Source organism: Tupaia chinensis, unplaced genomic scaffold (genome assembly GCF_000334495.1).
Source record: "Tupaia chinensis unplaced genomic scaffold, TupChi_1.0 Scaffold000054_1, whole genome shotgun sequence".
NCBI classification, from domain to species: Eukaryota; Metazoa; Chordata; class Mammalia; order Scandentia; family Tupaiidae; genus Tupaia; species Tupaia belangeri.
Window position 1 is genome coordinate 2,709,485 of NW_006159512.1, and position 25,993 is coordinate 2,735,477.

The window sequence follows — 25,993 nt, forward strand, 5'->3', positions numbered from 1 at the left end:
TTGTTTTCCTCTGGATCATCCATGTACAGTAGTGTGTCTGACACTTAGATGTTCAAGAAATATTTTTTGACTGAATAAATAAGTAAATGAGTGCAGAAAGCCTGGAATCCCTCTGGCAGCAAAGTGTAAAAGTTCTACTTTGTCTCTTCCACTATCTTATTAATTGTGCACTTTTAAGCAAGTTTCCTAACCTTCCTGAGCCTACTTTATTAATTTTAAAAATGTTGATAGTACCATCTGTCCTATCTGGGTACAAGGTTGTCACAAAGTTTGACGAAGGTGAAAAGGGAAAACTAATATTTACTGAGTGTCTAAGATGCAGAAGTTTATGCCAAGTACTGCTATCTACTTTATCTCAAAAGCAATAAAAAAAAAAACTCTGAAACATTATCATTTACTTAAAGATCATAGTGAGTGATCAACTAGACTAGGGAGAAATGTTCACATATCCAAATGTTCACTTTGTAAGCTAAATAATGTGGTTGAATGTATAAAAAAAAAAAAAAAGACTTAAGTCTGTATTTCTCTGGTCCCAAGGCTCTGCCCTCTACTTCTTACTCCCTTTTCCTTCTTCCTTCAATATCCATCTGATTAATTCAAGTCAGAGGACAAGTATAGCTTCTTCTATGAAAACATCTCCAACTCTCCAAGGCAGGTTAAAATGCTCTTATCTCTAAGTTCATATTATTCTGAATATAATATTCTATTTTTTAAATTTGTTTCTTACAATGTTTTCTGGGGAAGGGAACATGTCTTCCCATTACAATATCTCCAGTATCTTGCTTGGATATTAATATTTTATAAATAGTCAAGAAGCATGTATTAAACAAATGAATAAACTCAATCTATCTGGCATTTTTAGTAAATGTGATGATATGACTGTTTTTTGTTTAGTGTTTCTAAATAGTTTTATATTTTATCCATAACTAAGCAATAATTAAGGCTCTTACCACAGTAATTCATAGGCTTCAGGTTACTAAGATAGTATTAAGAACCTATGACACCAGCTCCTATTCAGTAGTAAAGGTCTGTTTTTCCTCATCTTTTTTTCGTTTTTATTTTTAATTTGCCATTTGCAATATAGAGAAAGAGGAAGAGAGAGAAAGAACTAGAAAGAGAGAGAGAGAGAAAAAGTGAGAAAGCGTCCTCTAGGGAGGAGTGACCATGCTGCAATCCCTCGTGTCCTTTCTCCTCTCAGGATTTTGGGCACACATGCACAGGCACCCAGTGTGTCTTCAAACTGCTGGTCTGGGACTGCAATTGTGCAGTCAACCACATGGGATACCCACACCAACCACCATATCACCAGCTGACCCAAGATACAGTTTTAAACAAATATATTAAACATAAATTTTATAGTATAAGAAGTAATTGCATGAATGGGAATATATAAAATGCAAGGTATGGGGAAATGATTCAAGTTCATTTTGAATTTGTTATTCTAGTTTTAGTTTACTACATGGCAACTTGAGGGAGCAAAGATATTGTCAGTAAATAACAAAACTATTTAACTTGGCATACTATTTATTATAATGTTATCCTGTCCCAGAGGATTATAACTAATAGTAGAAACAAAGCCCAGCTGCAGATTAATGGCCTTGAGCACACCAATGGACTAGGAAATGTGCTCAGGAGACTGAAATAGAGCTGCAGGCTTCCTTCAGATTTCAGTGAAAATGAGGACTACTTCCTTAGTACTTTATCAGGAAGAAATATTAAAAAAAACTTTGAAGTTATGTATGATCTAAAGCCTTCATCTAAGACAACAGCTTGTCAAAATGCTAATCACTAGGAACTGAAAGATTTGTTTAGTTAATAATGCTTCCTTTCACAAGTGCCTATGTGCTTCCCAGAAAGAAATCTGAAATCTATTATTAGCTTTACACAGTCAACTCTTGATTATGTGAGTTAATAAAAGAAAATGCAGACATCTGTGAGAACACAGACATACAATAGATCTGATTCAAATTCAAAACAGTGGATAATACAAAAATTACATCTTTGAATCTGGAATAAATGTTGATTCTTTGTAGCATATTTGCTTTCCTAATACAGTCAATTAGTTTTTCTAAGTAAGAACTATGCTATGGAAAACTCACCTGCACATATAGGTGACAGTTCACCCTAGATCCTTTGACTGCTTGTCAGAGGTGAGAGTTCTGTCAGTGGTATTCATTCTGTGTAGTGAATTTTGACTATCACTAACATGTTAAGGGTTTGGGGAACAACAGATTGCATAATGGTTACATCGCTGGACTCCTACATAGTTATCCACAGTTCAAGTTCCAGACCCAGCAGCTTAAAAAACTCATGGCAGAAATAACCCCCAAAACATACAGCAAACTGATCTTTGACAAAGGGTACCAGTCAATCCAGTGGGAAAAGGAAAATCTTGTAACAGATGGTGCAGGAAAAACTGGGTATCCACCTGCAGAAAGATGAATCTGAACCCCTATTTGTCACCATTATTAACAAAAATCAATTCAGACTGGATCAAAAATCTAAACCTAAGACCATAAACTATAAAACTACTGGTGGAAAACACTTGGGAAACTCTGGGAGACACTAGGGTAGGCAAAGACTTCTTAAGTAAGACCCCCAAAGCACAAGCAATAATTCCCAAAATAGACAGGTAGAATTTACATCAGATTAAGAAGTTTCTGCACAGCAAAGGATACCACAATTAGTGTGAATTGACAACCCTTGGAATGGGAGAGAATTTTTGTTAACTATGCCTCAGATAAGGGACTGATAACCAGAACACACAGGGAATTCAAGCAGCTTACCTGGAAGAAAATGGTTAACCCAATTACAAGATGGGAAAATGAAGTGAATAAACAACTCTCTAAGGAAGATATACAAACAGCAAAAAAGCATATGAAAAAATGCTCAACATGTGTCATCATAAGGAAGATGCAGATCAAAACTACAATAAAATACCACCCAACCTTTGTCAAAATGGTGTAGATTAAAATACATATATATATATATTAAAATATACATAAGTGCTGGAGGGGATGCGGTGAAAGGGGACCTCTCCTACACTGTTGGTGGGAATATAAATTGCCACTATAAATAGCCACTGTGGAGAACAATATGAAGGTTTCTTTTTTTTTTTTTTTTTTTGTGGAGAGGTTTTTGCCATAGGGCACGTGCGCTCGCCAGACAGAGAGACAGAAAGCGAGAAATCACCCCCCAGAGAGAATGGCCACGCCACAATCCCTTCTCCTCCATTCTCCTCTTGGGATCTTGGGCACGCACGCACACGCGCCCGGCGTGAGTTTTAAGCCACCAGGTCCGGGATGCGAACCACGGTCGACTACGTGGGAGTCCAGTGACACATTCATTACGCTAACTGCTGGTCTCGAGGTTTCTCAAAGACATTCAAATAGAACTACCATATGATCCAGCATATGATCTACTCCTGGGTATCTACCCAAAGGACAGGAGAATGCTCAGTCAGAAAAGCACTTGCACAACTATATTTATTGTGGCATTATTCACAATTGCTAAGACATAGAACCAACTCAAATGTCCACAAACAGATGAATGGATTGAAAAAGTGTGGCACATACACTCAGCCATAAAAAATCAATAAGACCTTGGTATTTGATAGAAAGTGGACGAACATGAACGATTTATTGCTGAGTGAAGCAAGTCATGCTATGGAACAGAGACATTGTATGTCTCCACTTCACACACACTGACTAACTACACTCTATGGTAGATATTGAAAGACTGGAAGACATAAAAGCATTGAAGATTGTTATGGACACTGGGGACAAGTGTAAGGAGAGTGGGAGAGGGGAAGAGTGCAGGAAGGGGAATTTGGGAAAAATTGGAGAAGACATTAATGAGACACAGATATGGTTTGTTGCCTGTTGATGATGTCATGTATAGTATTCTCAACTGGTCTGGCTTGTGGCATATATCATGTTGGGTAAATGCTCTTTACAATCTAAACGATATATAGTGATTGAATGTATAAATAATCATAAACAATAATAATAATAAAAACATCATGTATATATATTTATCTATATATATATTATATATATATAAATTAAGGGTTTCATCCTCTTCAAGTCTTCAGATCCTAATACGATATCACCATCCTTACACATGACTAGTTCAGAAAGTAGCAAAACTAGTGCTGAAGAAAGTATCTATTTTAGAAAAGAAAAAAAAAAGTCATACTACTCATTGCTTCGACTTTGTAAAAGAACAGGGATCATAAGATTTTATTGTCATTTTAAAAAATTAGGTTTTAGATGTTGGTACTAAAATAAAAAGAGAAAGAAAGAGAAATTAGTGTACATTATCAGATTATCATCCATTGCATTCTAGAGTGATATTAATAATGATTTTGGAAATGCTGGGTCAACAACTTTATATAATTGTCTAAGAAAACTATATATGCCCCCAATGTAAATAACTAGAATTGTTTCATCTGTAAAATCAGATCATTGTGTAACAAAAATTTACATTAAAAATGATACATCTCTTTTAGGTATTTTAGTAAATAACCCATAAAAGGTGGGTTCGTGGCTCAAAAAAAACGCAATGTTGAAAAAAAAAAAGAATAAAAGGTGATCTTGCCTTATTATTAATATAGAAACATTGTATAGTAGGTGGTGTAATTCAAAGAAAGCAAATATTTCTTCAGTTATTCAGTTATTTACCATTAACTGGGCACCACTTGTAAGTCAAATATCATAGTAATCCCTGGGGATATGTCTTATGGCACATGGTTTCTGCATTTAAGGAACCCACAGTCCTGAAAATAAATATGTTTGTGTTACATGTAAGGACATGGAAGAATGTACATGTGCATGCATGCCCCAAATCCTGACAGGATAGAAATATAAAGGAATAAAGGATTGTGGTCAGCTAGCAGATGGCATATATAGTAGTTACATTGTTGGATTCCCACATGACTAACCATGGTTTGAGTCCTGGATACAGTGACGTCAAACTCACTGCTGGTGCATGCAAGTGCATATCCAAGATCCCAGAAGGAGAATGAAAGAGAAAGGATTGCAGCATGGCCATCCCCCTTGGAGGGTGATCTCTCATTTTCCCTCTCACTGTCTCTGTCTCTCTCTCTGGTGAGCATGCATGCTCTAAGGCAAAAACCACTTAAAAAAAAAAAAAGGATTGTGGCATGACCACACTCCCCTAGAGGGTGATTTCTCTCTCTCTTTCTTTCTTTCTTATTCTTGTGAGAACACACACTCTCTGGCTATTAAATAAAATAAGTAAATAAATAAAAAAGACAACTTCACAAAGGAGGTTATTGCTATGAATGTTTCTGCCCTTCCTGAATTCATATTTTAGCAAAACCCTGTCTAAAAAAATGCCGGGCCTGGTGGCACAGGTCTCTAGTCCTATCCCTGTAGTCCCAATGCGAAGGCTGAAGCAGTAGAATTGTGACATCAAGATCCTGTCTAAAATAAAAATGGAATAAGTAAAATTTTAAGAATGAATAAATTCATATGTTGAAATTCTGACTTCCAAAGTGATGGCATTAGGAAGCAGGGCATCTGGGAGTGAAGAAGCCATGAGACAGAGCACTCATGACTGAGATTAGTGTCCTTACGATAAGCACCTGAAGGGGTTCATTGGCTTTCCCACAAAGTCAGGTCATTGGCATCTACATACGGACTTCTTAGACTCCTAGACCATGAGAAATAAATTTCCATTGTTTATAAGCTACCTAGTTTGTGGTATTTTGTTACAGCAGCCCGAACAAACAAAGACAACCATGCTTCATGAAATTCCTCTAAGAATCAAAATTTACCAGGTAGATTAGATGGGAAGGCATTCCAAGCTGATAGAAGAGTACTTGATGAATCAAAGAGCCATGATCTCGAACACTGCATATTAGGAAGAAACTATGTATGGATTTCAAAATTTTGGGTAGAAAAATAAACTCATACTTTAATTCCATTTTCTCTATTTTTTTTTTTTTGAAGTACCCTTATATTTAAGAGTATGTGATACATTTGGGAAGAAGTAAATAGAAAGACTCATGTTACCAAAGGCCACATTGAGCATTGTAAGACCTTTGGACATTCTCATGCAGAGGTTCTCAAGTAGTGACAAGATAAAAGCGGATTTTGTTTGTTTGTTTGTTTTTCACTAAGGTTTTTGCCATAGGGCACAAGAGCTTGCTGGAGAGGAAGAGAGGGAAAGTGAGAAATCACCTCCAACACACCAGAAGGGAAGGCCACACCACAATTCCTTCTACTCCATTCTTCTGGGATTTTGGGCAGGCGCACACACATTTCTGGCATGATTTTCAAGCTGCCAGGTTTGGAACTATAGTCAGCCATGTGGAAGTTCAGCACAATGTAGTTAAAAAAAGAAAAAAAGCTGCTGGCCCCAATATTCTGATCAGATATACACTTGGGAAAAACAAAAACAAAAACAAGAAAACCCTCCTAGCTTTGAGAAATCACCAAGTTCTGGAGTAGGAAGCTGAGATGGGAGGCATCAATAATTTAGGAATTTCAGGTCTGGATGATCACTAATACAGCCTCCCTACCTCTGTTTTATGCTTTAAGATTTCATTATCAGTGTATTAGTTTTTTGACTTAGTACTTATTAAAACAAAAAACTAGAATTTTGGAAAAAATATGGTATAAAATGACATAAAAATGCATATTGATTATGTTGGGTTTGGGGATGTGGGATAAGGGACATGTTTTCAAATCCTTCACTCTCCACTGTGTAATCTCAATGTTGGCAAGAAACTAGCAGTAATTGGAAAGGTAACTTGAGACTAAGGTAGATAAAGAGAGAGCCTCCCTCTTTCCCAAATCAAAAGAGCATTAGAGGGACCAGCATTTAGCGTAATGGCTGTCGCTGAACTCCCCTGTAGTCTACTGAGGTTCATGTCCCAGACCTGGTGGCTTAAACTCACACTGGGTGTGTATGCATGCATGCCCAAGATCCCGAGAGGGGAATGGCAGAGAAGGGATTGCAGTCTGACCATCCCCCCTGGAGGTGATTTCTCGTTTTCTATCTCTGTTTTTCTGGCGCGCACACTCCCTTTAGTGAAAAACAAACAAACAAAAACAAACAAACAAAAACATTAGGCACTGTATTTTTTTTTTAAGATAAAAATTTTGCACTTGCCAGAAAGACAGAAAGTGAGAAATCACCCTCTCAGGGGGGATGGCCATGCCACAATCCTTTCTTCTCCATTCTCCTCTCAGGGTTTTGGGCATGTATGCACACACACCCAGCATGAGTTTAAGCTGCAGGGACTGGGACTCAAATTGCTGTTGACTTCTTGGGAGTCCAACAACATAACCATTATGCCATCTGCTGGCCCTGTCCCTGTATTCATTTTCTATCTCTGCAAAACAAATCACAGTGAATTTACTGGCTTACAATAGATATATATTATCTCACAGTTCACGTGAGTCTTGATATGGTTTAACTGGGTCCTCTGCTCAGGGTCTCACCAGACTGCTATTCAAGTACTGGCAGGACTGCAGTCTCATCCGAGGCTTGGGGTCCTTTTCCAAGCTTACGTGCCGTTGGCAGAATTCATTTCCTTGCAGTTGCAGAACTAGTGTTTCCTTCTCCGAGTATAGAGAAACTCTGTTTCTTCAAGTTGCTTATGTCTAGACCCCCTTTAAAGGGATCACTTGATTAGTTCCGGTCTACCAAGAATAATTCCTCTTGGATTAATTTAAAAATCAATAATTAGATATTTTAATTCCATTTGCAAAATCCTTTCACCTTTACTATAACGCATATCATAACTTTGAGAATTATACTGTATCTTCTTTGACATTGGGTAGTAGTAAGTTACAGGCTCTAGACATACTCAAGAAAAGGGGATCATTCAAAGGCATAGATACAGGGGCCTTCTTAGAATTATGCCTCCCACAGATGCTAACAATCAAACGTCAACAGAAGAGGTGAGGTTACCAGAGTGGAGCACTGGATAGGAAGAGAAGAGTCGGTCTATTAAGCAAGTGAAAGATAATTGATAGAATTCTGGAACAAGTTCTATCTTATAGAAACTTTAATCTGGATTAAGAAGATGATTTCTCCCTCTATGGACCTGGAAATACATTTTGCTTCTTCTTTTTTTTTCTTTCTTTTTTCTTTTTTTAATTACTGTCAGATTTTCTTTCACAGTTTTACTTTTAGCTCTAATAATCACAAAGATATCACATAAATATAACTGATAAGCAGGGAGGTTTTTTTCCCCAGAGATATAAACAGCCTGGTAGAGAAAATCAGGAGAAAAAACTAGCAAGCAAACAAAAGTAGACAAGATAATTAGAGAGCAGATATATGCAGTAATGAATTTCAATCTCAAAAAAAAAAAAATCCAGCTAACAAAGCAGTTATATTTTCACACACATTAACAGAAGGTAAAAGCAAGAGAAAATTGAATTAGTAAAAGATTTAAAAAAAAAAAAAAAAAAGGTTTTCAACCACAATCTCTCTGGAACTTTGCCTTGCTGCTGCTAAAATTTTGGATTTGCACTTGTAGAATTCTGGCTCCCTGCAGCAGTGGCACACCTTCCAGCTCTTTCTGCCCTCCCACCCAGGACACACACAACTGGGGCATGGAGGCAGACAGAAATTCTAACCCTGCTCATCAGCAGGTTGACCTTCTCATTCTAAGAAATGTTGTGGATTTATTTAAGATTCTAATGTTGGGATCTAATGGTGGAATAGTTATATTGCTAGACTCCCACAGTCAACCACAGTTCGAGTCCTGGACCTGGCGGCTTAAAACTAACGCCAGGCATGTGTGCGTATGTGCCCCAAATCCCAAGAGAAGAATGGATTGTGGCATGGCCAACACCTCTGGGGGGTGATTTCTTGCTTTCTGTCTCTCTGTCTCTCTGGTGAACACATGCACCCTATAGCAAAAATCTTTCTCAAAGAAAAAGATTCTAATGCCTGGCTGGACTCTTAAGAGTCCATACTCTGCTTGTCGCCTGCCTAGACCTATAATAATATTATCAATGACAATAATAATGATGATGGCCACAGCTATTAAACATTTATGAAACTACATTAATTCAGCATATGTTGTGTTCATGTATGTTCATTTAGTGGAGTAATGTAACAGGAAAGCATTTTTCAAAGAAGAAGCTGATATATTTCCATCCTTCAATTGTGTTCCATGGAAAAGCTCTCCGTCTCCCAAGGCTAGACTGGAGACTGAGAACTCTGAGGTGGGAGAAAGTGGGTTAGCACTCAATAGACTTAAAAGTAACACTCTGGCTTTAGAACAGTTAGAATTATGTCTGAAGAACTATCATGCAGACAAATGGAAAGTTCATTTCAGAAAAGGAAGGCCATACTAGCCGCTGAGGAATTCTAAAATGGAAAAGACTGAATGAGATAGAGAGGATAGAGGAATAGTTCTACATGAATATTCTGAACTTTTCTTTTTGGGCTTGGTCCTTGAGAAAATGCAGTAAAAGTAGCATTGAGAGAAAAGAAGGAGGTAGGTTTCAAATTCTACCTAGATTCTGGGCATGGCCATATCCTATTAAATTTGATAGCTCTGCATAATAAAGACTAGTGAAATTCTAAGGATATAGTTTTTTGAGCCTTGTATATTTTCCTTAATTATGAATGAGATCCAGAATTTCCTACAGCCTCTAAAAGTGGGTCTTAGAAGACAGGTAGGTGGTCTGCCATGGGGCCTGTTTGGCAAGAGGAGAGGTGACTGCAGCAGAGGCGAGAGTAGACAGATGGTCACCTAACTGAGACTCACAGGGACCACTGTACTACTGAGAGGTGAGCTGAGCTGAGTCAGCCAAAAAGAGTTAAATGCCCTGGCAAGAATAGTCTTAACCTCAAATACGTCACCTACAGGCACAGGCGTTAAGTATAGTTAGAGACATTTCATGATCTATCAAAAACTGATAAGATTATATTTTGCTATCACCTATATCTGACATTTGATATAAAATTACTTTCTTTTTGGTACCTATAATCCTGGTCTATTTAAAGCATCAAATGTCAACAAAAAGCAGACCTGGGCCTGTTCCTGCTCACTGCTGCCTCCCACAATCATTATTCCCAACATGACAGGCTTCTTCTCTTCCACCAGATGGTTAATATGTCCAGTCTTGGATAATAATTTGAAGTCTGCAACAGTTAAACTGTAAATAGGATGAAGTTATGTTTTGTTTTGTTTAAAAAAAAAAAGAGCAAAGAACAGATTTTGCTAAAAAAAAAAATAAAACAAAACTAAAGGGGAAAAAAAAGAATCAAATTTAACAATAATTCGGCTAATTTGTGTAATGCATATTTTTAAAGAAACAAGTCCCAACAATTTAATTATGTGTCCTTCACACTAATCTTTTTCTTTCTCCTCATCAGCTCACGCTGAATCTTATGCTGGAGTTTAAAGAGCACCTCAGCAACCTGTCTTTGGCCTTCATGCCAGCTGGAGGCCAAAACCTCCTTCAGCTGCTTGTGTCCGGTGGCTGCTATAATAATGATGCCTCAACTTCAGGAGTTCTATTTCCAGTCCATGTGAACTAATTAAAAGGAAAGCCTTCATTTGCCTTTCTGGTAATCCCAGATCAGCATGAGAGAGCCATACCACCTCTCTATTCTAATTTTAGTTCTTTTCTGGTGTTTCTTCTCCTTTGCAGGAAAGCAGCCTATGACACTAAGCACTTAAAGGCTTTTGTTTTTGTTATTTCTGCCATTTGGAAAGAGGCACTTTTCCACTTTACTCTTTTTTAGATTTTTCCCCTCCTATTGACTTTTTCCAGCAGGAGGTGATGGTTTGAAACTACTAATGAAACTGTAGAGTCTAGACTACTTACCCAAGGTGGTTGACTTGCTTAACCAGTGACCTTAGGAAGGTACTAACTTCAAAAATTCTTCATATAGAGGGACCAGCAGTTAGCATAATGGCTATGTCGCTGGACTCCCATGTAGTCAACCGTGGTTCAAGTCCTGGACCCGGTGGCTTAAACTCACGCCAGGCGCGTGTGCATGCGTGCTCAAGATCCCAAGAGGAGAATGGAGGAGAAGGGATTGGAAGGGATTGTGGGGTGGCCATCCCCCCTGGGGGGGTGATTTGCTTTCTCTCTCTCTGTCTCTGTCTTTCTGGTGAGCGCATGCACCCTGTAGCGAAAATCTCTCCAAAAAAAAAAAAAAAGAAAACTCTTCATATAGAGAGAGCTTTATGGACACAACTTTCCATAAAGACATAGCATTTGTTATTACTGGTAATCTCAGCTTTTATCATGGGAATTCACAACATACTTATTCAGAACATTTCCACTGAAGAACTCAGAACTCATAAGTCACTCCTTCTAGGCTAAGGCACCATTTCTGAATCTTTCAAAAAGGATCCTGCAGCCAGCCTAAGGAGGATGCATCCTACATTGATGACTTCACAGTTCAAATCCCAGACCCAGTGACTTGAAAGTTACACCAGGTACTTGTGTATGTGCTCAAAATTCTAAGAAAAGAATGAAGAGATTGCAGCATGACCATTCCTTTCCCTGCAGGGAGTGGGTTTCTCACTTTCTCTATCTTTCTGTCTCTCCATCTCTCTCTGGTGAATGCATGTGCCTTACATACAATGAACATAAAATTATAACATAGAATAGCAAAAAACTAAAATAAATAAAAATTAAATGATTCCCATTACATATAATAAACATAAAATTATAACATAGACTCTTCCCACACTTCCCTTACCCACTGAAAAATCTGCTATCTACTTAACATAACTACTTGGATATCCAATAGTGTTTCAAACTAAAATGTCCAAAACTCTTCTTTCCCGTCTCAATTAATTTGATCTTCCAAAGGTCAAAGGGGCCAAATCCTTGAATCACATCTTTGGTTCCTTTCATTTTCTCATTTCCTATATCCAACCCATCACTCTGAGTAAAAAGCTTAAGTCCTTAAAAGGGCTATTGGGCCTTGTACGATCAATCTCCCCACATTTACCTTCTGACCTACAAATATGTCATATTTCAAGGGATAGCACTCAGATTGGACTCATCTGCTTAAGCTGGAAACTGTAGAGCCTTCCTTGACTGTTTTTCCTCACCTATGCACATCCAGTCAATTACCATGATCTGTTAATTACACTTTTCTGATATCTCTCAAATCCATTTATGTCTTTCCATTGTTGATGAGACTGTGTTCTCCCCACCACCAATCACACCTCATCTCAAATACTACATATTAATACTAGAGTGATATATTTATTCATTTTTGCCATAGCTTGAGTGCACTCACTAGAGAAAGAGAAAGACAGATCAGAAAGAGAGGAAAAGTGAGAAATCACTCCCCAGGGAGGTTGGCCATGCTGCAATCCCTTCTCCCTCAGGCTTCTCTTGGGATTTGGGGCATGTACACACATGCAGCTAGTGTGATTTTCAAGCCACAGGGTCCTGGACTGAAACCATGGAGTCAGCCATGTTGGATCTAGCATCTTAACTATAGTGATCTTTGCTGGTCCCTAGAGTGATATTCCTATTTAAATGCAAACCTGTTTATATCATTCTTTAATCCCTCTAACATTAAAGCTCTTCCCTTTAATAACTTTTTTTTGATGCTATATAAGTTGAAGCTTTAATCACAATTCATACTACTTTTTTTTTTTTTTTGAGAGGTTTTTGCTATAGGGTGCATGCGCTCGCCAGAAAGACAGAGAGACAGAGAGACAGAAAGCTGAAATCACTCCCCAGGGAGGATGGCCATGCCACAATCCCTTCTCCTCCATTCTCCTCTCGAGATCTTGGGCATGCAGGCACATGCACCCGGCATGAGTTTAAGTCACCAGGTCCGGGATTCGAACCGTGGTCAACTATATGGGAGTCCAGCAACATAGCCATTACGCTAACTCCTGGTACCAATTCATACTTTTTAGATGACCCTTTGTTATAATAAAATCATTGGTCCACTTTAAAGTGTTTTCTAGCATATCATTTGTCTTTCAAAGTGTATTAGTCTTTGTTTTATTAAAAGCCAGTTTTGTCAAGATTAATACTTTTGTGCATTCAATCATTTACAAACTGAACTAAAGCTTTAGTAATAGTCCATTTATACTTTTAAGTCAAAAGGTCAGCTACTTTGGCATAAGTATAGACTTAAAACTACTATAGATTTCAAATAATAAGAATATTAAAGAAGACAAATAATAACATTAAGAATGGCAATAATATTGAAGAAAAATATTATTTGTCATAGTTTACAAATTACATTTACATAAATAAACTCATTTATTTCTACAAACACTCAAAAAGGATATAATATTCTCTCTTTTCAGAAGATCATATTGAAGATCAGAAAAGTCAAGTGATTTGATGGAGAAATATCTAGCAAATAAGCAATTGAACTGATGTTTCAAATCATTCTCTTTCAAAATGTTTTACATGGCAGTGCGTTTATATGAAGGTTCTTAAATGCAGAGTATGACAAATTACCTATGCTTCTGGTCATGAAATGCTACTTTAAAAAAAATTTTTTTTGAGAGGTTTTTTGCTATAGGCTGCGCTCGCCAGAAAGAGAGAGACAGAGAGACAGAAAGCGAAAAATTACCCCCTGGGGGGATGGCTATGCCACAATCCCTTTTCCTCCATTCTCCTCTCAGGATCTTGGGCACTCATGCACATGTGCCCAGTGTGAGTTTAAGCCACCAGGTCCAGGACTCGAATCATGGTCGGCTACATGGGAGTTCAGCGACATAGCCATTATGCTAACTTCTGGTACCTTAAAATATTTTTTTACAGAGAGATTTTTTTTGCTATACAGCAATGTGCATTCACTGGAAAGACAAAGAGATAGAAAGCGAGAAATCATCCCCCCAGGTGGCATGGCCATTCCACAATTCCTTCTCCTCTGTTCTCCTCTCTCCCATTTTCCTGTCAGGATTTTGGGCACACATGTACATGCCTAGCGTAAATTTCAAGCCGCTGGTCTGGGACTTGAACCTCAATCAGCCATGTGGGAATTCAGTGATGTAACAATTGCACCATATGCTGGTCCAGAAATACTACTTTTTCAAGATGTTACCTTAAAAGTTTTACTTTTAGGAGCCAGCAGGTGGCGTGGTGGTTAAGCTTGCTGGACTCCCACATGGCTGACTGCAATTTGAGTTCCAGACCTGGCGGCTTGCTTTTTCACTTTCTCTCTCTCTCTGGTCAAATTAAAATAAGTAAATGAAGTTAAATAAAATAATTATTTTTAAAAAGTTTTACTTTGAGACCAGCAGTTAGCGTAATGGCTATGTTGCTGAACTCCCACGTAGCTGACCACGGTTCGAGTCCTGGACCCGATGGTTTAAATTCATGCTGGGTGCATGTGCATGTGTGCCCAAGATCCTGAGAGGAGAATGGAGAAGGGATTGTGGCTTGGCCATCCCCCCTGGGGGGTGATTTCTCGCTTTCTGTCGCTCTGTCTCTGTCTTTCTGGCAAGCTAACGCACCCTATAGCAAAAACCTCTCTGGGGGAAAAAAAGGTTTTACTTTTAAATAAAAAGGTTGACTTTTTAATCCAAAGCAAATCAGCTCTGTTCTTCCATATTATAACTAAATATCAGTCAATTGTAAAAGTTTTGATGTAATGTGGATATGGTTATCACATTAGGGAACCATAGTAACAAGCTACTGGAAACCATTTCAATGGCTAAAAGGTTAGATTTTGGTTCTGTTTAAAGGTCAGACCTGAAGATAATCTGATGAGTGTAATTTCTCCACACAGTTTGAATGGTACCACCAAAGTTATGGCAGCAATGAAATGTGTGTGTCCTTAAGCCCTCCCTCTGGCAACTAGTGTCAGAGTGGAGACAAAGCACCAGGACTTCGCAACTAGATATATAATTTCTCTTCCTTTCAATTGAAAAATAAATAAATAAATAAATAAATAATATTTCTGTCTACCTCAGAGGATTGTTGAGAAAAAATTTTAGTCACCAGCAAAAAAAATAAAAATAAACAAAACTTCTTGCACTAAAATAAAGCCAAGAAAGATTTTTTAAAAGGCAAGTGTCAAAGAATTGGATCATTGGAAAAGTCATGACGTCTTTTTCTGTTTTTCTATGCAAAAATGTGTCATGCCTTTTCCAACACCCCAATACTTGTCATTCCTACAACTTTAGAATGTTAAATCTGAAAGTAGTCATTCAAATAAGTATTTACTGAATAATAATTATATGTTCAGAACCTCTCATGGGTCCATACATCATTTTTATTTACAACCTCATCCTTCCCCTAGTTTCCTATAAAATTTATCTATTACATGACAGACACACAATAAATGCTAATGTTCACTGAGTGAATGCCGGGCTAGGTATAGACTCTAAATAATTTTGTTAGTATTATAATTATTGCCACTACTACTGATAGGTACTAACATTCATTGAGTACCAACTCTATGCCAAGTACTGTGCTAATCACTGTGAGTATCACCACACCACATGACAGGGTAAATTAATCTGACTGACTATAGATTAGGAAACTGTAAATCAAGTTTCATAATCTCATAGCTAGGTAGGAGTTTCAATCTCATACTTACTAATCAAACTGAGTCTGACTTCAGTGCCTACAAGACACCCGAGACACATCTACTCTAGCTTATCTTCTAGAAAGAGAAGACAATAAGTAAGTAAACAAGGGGTCAATATAATGTTAAGTAGTAACTAAAGCTATGGAAAAAAGAAAACAGAATGACAGGACAGAAATGAATAGAGCAAAGTAGAAAAATGGCTAAGAACAGGGACAATAGCAGCCAGTTTGAATTTCACTTTTATCTTTACAGGCTTATACATTTTTTAGTTATTCATCCTCTTTGGGTTTTTGTTTCCTTATCTGTAAATAATACATAATCGATATGATAGTCATGAGGTTTAAATGAGCTGATACACTTATCCCATGGTATCTGAGGGAAATTGATTCCAGGACCTTCCAGCAATACCAAAATTCATGGATGTTCCAGTAGGTTATATAAAATGGCATAGTATTTGCATACAACCTATGCACATCCTCCTATATACTTAAAATCATCTTTAGATTACTTATAATACCTAACACAATGTAAATGCTATTAAATAGTTGCTATATGGTATTGTTTAGGAAATAATAGTAAGAAAAGTCTGCACATGCTTAGTACAGATGCAACCAATTTCTTTTAGAATATTTTTGATCCTTGATTGGTTCAATCTGTAGATGCAGAACCTCCAGCTCTGGAGGGCCAACTAAATATGCAAATGGATGAAATAGTGCCTGATACAGAGTATTATTGAAATATTTGCTAATCACTATTATCGTTCTTTTGTGTCTTTGCTATTATAATTATTAGCATACCAAGAGCTTCTTGAGATCAGGTCATTAGGGAAGTCCTCTATGAAGAAGAGCAGTTGATCCAAAATCTAAATGGCACTCAGCCACATGAATATTTGAAGACAGAGATACCAGGCAGAGGGAACCAAAGTGCAAAAGCCCCAGGTCAGAAGCCCCAGTAAAGACCAGTATGTGTCAGGATGACTTTGCTGAAGATGTAAAGAATTAGTCTAGAACCAGGCTAAACTATGCTTCACTGGCCATGACAAGAAGTTGGATTTTAAAAGCAATGCAAAGCCATTGTACTGTTTTAAGCACATAATGACATGCTTTGATTTGTATGTTATAAATATTACTCTGGCTGCCACAAAAAAACTGGATTATGGGACCAGCAGTTGACGTAATGGCTATGTCGCTGGACTCCCACGTAATGGACTGAAGTTTGAATCCTGGACCCAGTGGTGTAAACTCATGCCGGGCGCATGTGCATGCATGCCCAAGAACCCGAGAGGAGAATGGAGGAGAAGGGATTGCAGTGTGGCCATCACCCAGGGGGGTGATTTCTCACTTTCTGTCTCTCTGTCTCTCTCTGTCTTTCTGATGAGCGCACGTGCCCTATAGCAAAAACCTCTCAAAATAAATAAATAGATAAAATAACTGGATTATAACTTCCATAGACTATCAGTACAACCCCTCCCATTAGTCACTGTGTTTTAAATCTCAGCGTTTTTACAAGGAAAAATAATTATTTTGCTATATTTTTGAAATGTTGGTATTAGTGGTTTTTAAAGTACAGATTAAAGGACTCAGTCAGTGTGTGTGTGTGTGTGTGTGTGTGTGTGTGTGTGTGTGTATACATACTCTCACACATTCATTTTGATCAAAAACTACTTGAAATATTCACACAAACCATATTTATGATTCTAAAATTTATGTGAAACATGCTTACTAGAATTTAAAATCATCTCTCTTTGAAAGAATGTAGTTGAATAGTTTACGTACTGTAAATTAGATATAAAGCCAAGAGATTATTTATGTCCCACTTTCATATTTCTGTCTTTTGGTCAATACAGTTATTTGCCTCTTGCCTCTCCTTCTCCCCCAAAAAGAAGCATTGCCAATATGACTGAATAAAACCAGGTATGTTTTACTAGTGGGTATTGTTACTTTCCTTAATCTTGTTCTTATTCTCAGCCTTATTCCTCCACATCCTTCCTCTCTAAATTCACGTTGACTTAAGTACATCAAAAGCCCACTTAGGCCACACCAGCCTACTCAGTTTTATCAGAGATCTTCGGTATGGGTTCTTCAGCCTCAAAGCCGCTATCATTCAAGTCACGTATTGATAACACTGTGTGCAGAGGGCATTGGAAGAAGAGCATTGCTAGGTCTTTGGCTAGTTTACTACCATCATTACATTCAACTATCCTCTTTCACTTCTAACACCAAAAAGAACAGTAATGTACTCAAAAAGAATATAACACCCATACTCTGATGAAGATCTTAAAGCCCTATCTTACCACACATGTAAATGAACCAAAACCACAATGCAATTTGTACAAAGATGCCTCTTAATTTCTCCAACTCATAATGACTTTCAACTTAAAAATTCAAAACCGTATCTGCACAAGGTGAACTGCTTTACCTGTTTGGTCCTTCTCCTTGTCCTTGACTTCTGTGTTCTCCACAGAAGAGGTGGGTGGACTACCAGGAGGACTGGAAGTAAAGCTTGCACACCCTGCAGATGTGTTGATTTCAAAATACTCTTGGTTGTGATTCATTCGATGAAAATCCAGAGAAGACACAATAGATGTTCGTTGTTTGGGCTAAAATAAATGAGCATAATGAGAACATTAATATGATTGTGTTCATCTTCAGTCCAATCTCCCCATCAATTTAATCTAAGTGCTGATTTTTTTTCCAGTTATACTATCAATATAAAATATAAATGAATTTTACTAACAAACCCTAAATAATTATCCAATTAATTAAATAATAAAACATTGCTTAGTGAAAAATATGATGGCATAGTTGATGATAATAATTAGGTTTTTTATTTGATTTCCACAGAACATTATAGAAATACAGTGTACAGAATTTTCTCTTAAGGATCCATTTGAAAGTTGCAGTCTTAAGTCACCTTTCATACACCTAACATTTATTAGCATCTGGCATTTGCCAGGCCCTGAGGATACAAAATCTAATAATAAAAGGGCCCTTACAACATTGAAGCATAATTAAGGCAGTTTTGTTTTTTGACTCTTTATATCATCCAAGGAATTGGTGGCATTAGATATTGTCCCCAAGTACCATATGCTGGAATTTTATAATCAAAATGAAATAAAGTTATACAGAACATTTTCTAAAGATATAGGAATCTAATAGGTATTTGTGGTGAACTTTTAGTTTCTTTTTAAAGGATTTTAATTAATCCCCAAATAGCAAGAAAAGTCCATTTAAACATAAAAGTTAAAATTATGGAGTAATAGCAGATATAATCTATACCCTTTGTCAGTAATGGGTTATTCCCTATAGCAATTTTCTGGGGTTTTTTTCCCCATAGTTTTAATTATATTCACTTTTTCTCCTGCCTAGCAGGGCTTCTAACATTGTCCTTCAGAAAAATCGCAGTTTTTTTGACTTTCAGATGTGCTTGTATTTCCCAAGAACGAATCCAAATTTTCTTATTTTTTTATTCTTCTCAATTAAATTGATGAAATATTAACCACATGTATTATTTGTAATAATTACAATAACCTTTTGTGTCACTAATATTTTCACTGCCTTCAAATATTTACTAATCACTGAGCCCTATAGATTATTTTCTTGCAAAGTTGTCAAATTACCCTGTAGCTTCTAGATCATCATCATTTTATTTTTCAAGTAGATACCATTTAGTCTACAACCTAAAGTAGACAATTTAGAAAATAACTACATTTTATAGGATGATTTTTTTCCTTTTTGGAGAGATTTTTGCTATAAGGTACGTGCGCTTGCCAGAAAGAGAGAGAAAGAGAGGTAGAGAGCGAGAAATCACCCCACGGGGGGGATTGGCCACATTGCAATCCCTTCTCCTCCATTCTCCTCTTGGGATCTTGGGCACACATGTACATGCACCCAGCGTGAGTTTAAGCCACCAGGTCTGGGACTCGAACCGCAGTCAGCTACATGGGAGTCCAGCGACATAGCCATTACGCTAACTGCTGGTCCCCCTTTTATAGGTTTTTTAATGCATAAAGTGTGAAATTATCACAATATGCTTTATTCTTTCACCACTGCAATAATTCAATGAAAAAGGTTGAGAGGCATAAATATTGTTATTTAAGAAAGTTCAAGTCATTTATTATTATGACACACCAACTCAGTAAGAGAATTTAAATTAGTACCCACACAGGACTCAGTTGTTATGAAATATGAAAGATCAGGGTCTTCTGTCGGGTTTGATGTCTCATGAAAAGTCTATCCTTGAGGCTACTGAATCTCAATTTTACATTCAGAGTCCTTTCCAGTAGGCAATTAAAAAGGCATGAACTATGACACCGGTTTCAATGCAGACATGGGTGTGTCCATCATTCTTGGTTGTTTTATTATATTGTGTTGTATTTTTATTTCACTTTATGTACAAACAGACAGCAGACCAAATTTCTGTTTCCTCTCATAAATTTTGTAAAGGTCAAGTCAATTCCCTGGCTTCTAAATGTTTGAGAACCCTGACCACCCATAGTTCTAATTGCATTAAAAACACAATTTGTTATGCAATCATCAAAATAGACAGGCTATTTTTGCTGCTTTAATTTATTCTGCTAATATTTGCTGAGTTTATACTAAATTTCTGATACCACGATAAGCACTGTGATAGGAATAAGACAAACAAGACATCATCCCTGTTCTCCTGGTGATAGTATCGAGGTGAGAGCAAGGATGTTACATGAGGGAAGAGACACATAATCCAGTGATTATGCTTCAGTAAGTGCACTACACTTTTGAGAGCTATGGTATGTGGAAGCACAGAATATAAGGGAGCCAAAGCCTCCAGTATAAGAAGAGGTTCAGCAAAAGGCTTCTGTGGGCAGGTGATTCTTAGCTGAGTTGAACTGTGACGACACAGAGGTGGTGGGAAGATGAAAGAGATGTGGAGAAGGAAGTACAAAACTGCAAGGAGCTCAGTATGTCTATAGTGAAGAGTAGATGAAAGCAATAGTGAGTTCAAGACACGAGGTATTAGGAGGATAGGGACCAAATCATAAAGAGTTCGTAATGCCATGTTAAGGAGTCTGGTCTTTAACCTGAATATTTTTTAAAAACACTGAATTTTCATGCAAGAAGATTTCATAATTGGATTTGTATTTTAATAAACTCACTTGAGCAGCTTAGAGAATGGATTGTCAAGATCAGATTAGTGAAAAGAAGACTAGTTAGGTGTATGTTGCAGAATTCCAGCCAAAACACAATGTAGCCCTGAAGTAAAACAGTACTAATAGGGTTGGCAATTAGCAGATGCTAATGTGGTTATCTCTTTAGGACCAGGCATCTGATTAGCTATGAAGGTATATTTTAAGGGGGAGGTCTAGGATAATTTATCACTTGGATAGGTGCCAGAAGGTAAGCTTTTTTTTTTTTTTTTTGACATACTCCTATACAAAAACTACATAAGATGTATGTTTATATGTATAGAGACTCAGTTTAGACCACTGAATACATGTTTATACAAATCTTCATATGTCTCCTTCTTTCAGGTTGCTATGACAGCACTGTAGCGCCAAGGAAAGGTGGAGAAAGGAAGACAATTCCAAAGGGAAACATAGAGCAGTGATCATCTGACCTCGTTCTTGTTTCTTTGGAGTTGTCCATTGGTTAATGAACACGAACACAGAGGAGGAAGTCATTGTCTAAAGTTCTCTGAGCATCTGAGGTGATGACAAATGAGAATCAGTATATGGTAGTCATTCTCTCAGGCATCAGGCCTTTCTCCTGTTTGACAATGAAGTTTTATTCCTACACAACTACAACTATGGCCCATTCATTTACTTACAGTCTACAGCTACTTTCACACAATAATGGCAGAGTTGAGTAGTTGCCACACAGGCCGTGTTACTCACAACATCTACGATCTTTATTGTCTGGTACTTTAGAGAATGTCATAGCCTGACTGCAACCCATATAGATATCCATATATGAATAAATGAGAACATATGATTCCTGACTATGATGAGATATAGAAAATGTGTACCTTGTATTTATTTCCAATTATCTCTAGATTGGAATCTATGTTCTTATTATCTACTTTTATGCTTCCTCTTCTCTTGTTTTCAAATGACTTAAACTAACAGACATCCTAAAACTCCATATGCTTAGACACAAGTGAATTTTACATCATTTGATTCATTTAATTCTTCAGCCTCCTAATAAAATGTCAGATAGGACTAAAGGAATACACCGGTGTCGATTTAAAGAAAAAGAGGTGTGGGCAAAAGTCAATGGTGATATTAAATTATCCAAGAAAAATCAAGGTTCAAAATGAATTCCCAGAGAAGACCACTGAATGTCAGAAAATGAGTGCTGACATCAATAGAAATATGTGGAGATGAGATAACACTGGCTCATTGGTAACTTATATGGTTAGAAAGCAATGTTCTAGCAAGGCAATGGGAGCAAAATTAGGTGCCTTCTTAAGTACTTTTTAAAAGAATGAGCAAGGTAGTAAAAAATAAGGTGTCAGAACAGTAGCATTTTCCTATAGAAATTTAAACCAATATGGAATAATTTGTGCATACAGAAAAAAAAGACTTAATTCTAATTTTTTCCCAAAATAATAGCTTACTATATCATTTCTTCACTGATTTGAAATGTCTCCTTTATTATATACTGAATTTCCAAATATAAACTGGATTTACATTTTTACTGTTATGTTCCCACTAACGTACTTGTCTACTCTGCTAATACCACACTCTTATTATTTTTTTTGAAAGGTTTTTGCTATAGGATGTGTGTTCTCACCAAAGAGACAAAAGAGACAGTGGGAGGGAAAGTGAGAAATCATCCCCTGGGGAGGTGGCCATGCCACAATCGCTTCTCCATTGTCATCCTGAGGTTCTGGGCAGGTATACACATATGCCAGGTGTAAGTTTCACGTCCTCCAACTGCGGTTGACCATGTGGGAGTCCAGTGCCTTAACCACTATGCCACCTGTTGGCTCCCACCACACTCTCTTAATTACTGCTGAGGCTTCTCCTCCTACCTTCTAGAACTGCTAGTGAATGGATATTGCATCTCTCTCCATGAACTTTTTCTTTTAATGCAAGAAGACATGTATGTGCCTGAGGGAGGAAGAGAGAGGGGGAAAGAGAGAGAACCCCACAAATCACCTGGTCACACTACAATCTTTCTTCTTCCTATTTTCCATCCTATCAGGATGTTGGGGACATGTATGTGCAATTGATATGATGTTCAAGCCAACAAGGCCTGAACTCAAACCTCTGCATAGTGCCTAACTGCAGCACTATGGGATTGGCTGTCTTGCCATTATATTTGAAGTCCCTTATGTGCCTAAGGGGAATATTTTTTTAACAAGAGAGTAGAGAAAATGAGGTTGTTTTTTTTTTTTTTGAGAGGTTTTTGCTATAGGGCACATGTGCTTGCCAGACAGAGAGAGACAGAGAGACAGTGAGAAATCAACCCCAAGGGGGAATGGCCACGCTGTAATCCCTTCTCCTCCATTCTCCTCTCAGGATCTTGGGCATGCATGTACACGCACCCGATGTGAGTTTTAAGCTACCGGGTCCATTGAACCAAAGTCGACTATATGAGAGTCCAGCAAAATAGCCATTAGGCTAACTGCTGATCCCAAAATGAGGTATTTTTGACATGGTCTTGCCATGTCATGATCCTCCAGCTCCAGCCTCCCAGTTAGCTAAAATTACATACACAACTCTCCTGACCTGTTCTGGTTGGTCTGGGAATTGAACTTGGGCCTCCCATGTGGTCTCAGCCTAATGCAATGGCACATGCCCTTGAACCACCATGACTGGCTGAGCAATATTGGATTTCATTGATCCTTCTTATTTTATATTCTGGAAGTATTCTTCAGTTTGGTGTTCTAAAGCACCTTCATTAATCTTTTCAAAAATACTATTGACCATCAGTTATATGTCAGACACTGTTCTTGGCTCTGGGAATGCCATCAGTGAATAAATAAGACATGGCACACACTTTAGGCATTTTATTATCACTTTTAATGTGGTGATTCTATTTTTAACTTTATTTTGCCAGAGGGTACTGTGTGTTTGTACATGTGTGTGTGTAACAGAGAGAGAGAGACAGAGAGAGGGAGAATGGTATCTCCTCAATGGGGTTTGGTTGTACTGTGATCCTTTTTCCTTCATTTCTCCTTCCTGTCAGGATTTTCGGCATGCATACACACTCAACCTGCACATTTTTCAAGGTTCGAGGAAAGATTTGAGCCAAGGTTGGCTACGTGGGATCTGCCTCCCCATAGTGTTAACCACTGTGCCATAGGGCTATCCCTACATTTTAATTAAAACAAAATCTTTATTTCAGAATATTCAATTGAAAAAATATCTTGTTCTTAATTTTATAAATTCAGTAGCCTTCCAAATCAACCCAAGTTTACTAGAATCTTTTTTCTGATATTAATTCTGTTTTTTCAGGGGTTATTTTCTTTTTTCATAGAGCTTGGTTTATCTCTTTTGGTTGTTAATTTTCCTCAAGTGTTGGACATTCTTGACTAACAATTTTTTGCCCCCTAGGTACTATCCCATTTCTCTTTCCTGTTCTAATTCTCATTATGGGAGACTTGGCCTTCTTGTGGTGGTGGTGGGGGGGGGGGGGGGTGGGAGCCAGTTCCATGAATAAGGGGTTGAGGTCCTTTCACTGCTTTGACCACTCCCTGCTGGCTTTGATAACCATGCCCTGCTGCTCAAGTTTGCAGTTTTTCATAAACTCTAATAAGAATATCAAGTCCATCGACTGTCTAGTGATATTCTCTCTGGATTGTGGATTTATTTCTCTGGTTTTGTCCAAATTCAACAATATTTCCTTATATCTTTCAGAACTTTTCAATTGCCTCTGAGAATAATACTTCCTATTTTTTTTTAAACAGCTATGAATTTACTCCTAATTTGACATATATTTTTATCATTTAAATTGCATGGAAAGGGGAAGAAAATGAAAACAGTTGGGATCTGTCCACCATTCTGAATTAGAATTCTCTTATTTGTCTGCCTTGATCACTTTGAAAACATAATACAGAAGGGATATGAAGAGCTCTAGACAACTCAGTGAAAGTAGATGTGCCCTTTTTGTTACCGGCAGCATGAATATTGAAAACAATTTATAGTCTCTTTCTATTCAATTAAAGAAGACATTTTAATATGTGATATGGTTTTCTTCTGTCATGAATATGATGTTACTATGTTAAGACTTGTTCTAAACATGTAGAACTTGTCTAAATACAGGTAAAATATCATTCTTCTGCTTTTAGAAAATGGTCAAACATCAAAAGGAAAAAATGTATGATTAATGCAGCAGAGTTAAAATAGGCAGTAGAGAATAGCAAGCACTTAATAATGGATATCCTTCCACACACTTGAAATTTGCTATCACAGTTAAGCCTGCAATGTTGGTACTAAAAGTAACTATTACTCCTTCCATTTTAGACTTCTCTTCCAGAGAAGTCTCACAGTTAGCAAGTAGGGGGGCTGAAATTAAAAGATAGGTCTACAAAATTGACTAAATTGATTGCACTCCCCCCTAGGATACCACACTATACATAAAACAAAAGAACTAAATATAAAGTTACAAGTAGAGTCAAAAACCTAATAGCTCTTAATTTCTCTTCTTTATCTTAATGAACAATTTTCCTACTCTTCAGCCTATTGATAGTATTGAATTTTTAAAAAATAAGCATTGTTTTAAAGAGTGTTGAAAGAAAAATATGAGTGGGTAGAAAATGGGAACAAATAAAATCTAATTCTGCTATGTACTAAACTCTTTCAGTCACTAGGTGTTATATTGAGAGACAGAAATTTTTAAAAAATCGTTATACCTTTTTTTATCTTTTCAATTAAGTTCTATATAGAAATATTTGGTTCTACATTAACATATATAATCATCTTCTAGTAAAAAATAAAAATTATAAAACTGTTTATATTCTTAGTTTTTCATACATATGAGCATAAGTTTTTTAAATGGAAATTCTGTAACATATATTTTTTTCATGAGTTAGTTTCTTTATAGAAGCTATTCAAACTTGCATTGGAAAAGCTACATAGAGACATAAGAGGATAATAAAAGTTTTGCCTTTTATCTAGTGTTATTCAATGGAAGTATTAAGTATCTCTGAGTTTGATGCAGATACTGAAGAACTGGAGAGCATTTTGACCTCCAAATGTGAGGGTTGGCTTCATAGAGGTTTCTCCCAGTATTAAAATAGTCACAACTACTTTGAGCATATTACCTTTTGAATAAAATATTTCAAATATTTATACAATAGTATTCCAGAGACATTCACATCAATTCAAATGTACCTCAAATTAAAAAAATAAGTCAGACCAGCTTTATTTCCCAAGTTTAAATTATTTTGTAACTAATAAAAAATAATTTGTTTCATTTCAGGAACAGTAGGAAGTAATTATACAATGGTTTATGGAAAATATGTTCTGAACAGTCGA

The 25,993-nt window shown here is 37.0% G+C and overlaps 1 protein-coding gene across 11 annotated transcripts in view; it reads right to left on the bottom strand.

Annotated features, from left to right (window-relative positions):
- Positions 1 to 25,993, bottom strand: part of ANKS1B (ankyrin repeat and sterile alpha motif domain containing 1B) — a 1,163,098-nt gene that overhangs the window by 659,149 nt on the left and 477,956 nt on the right. For all 11 annotated transcript variants that reach the window (XM_027775658.1, XM_027775657.1, XM_027775654.1 and 8 more), the window contains exon 12: positions 17,950 to 18,130. In XM_027775658.1, coding sequence (XP_027631459.1) covers positions 17,950 to 18,130 — 181 coding nt within the window. The remainder of the gene's footprint in view (positions 1 to 17,949; positions 18,131 to 25,993) is intronic.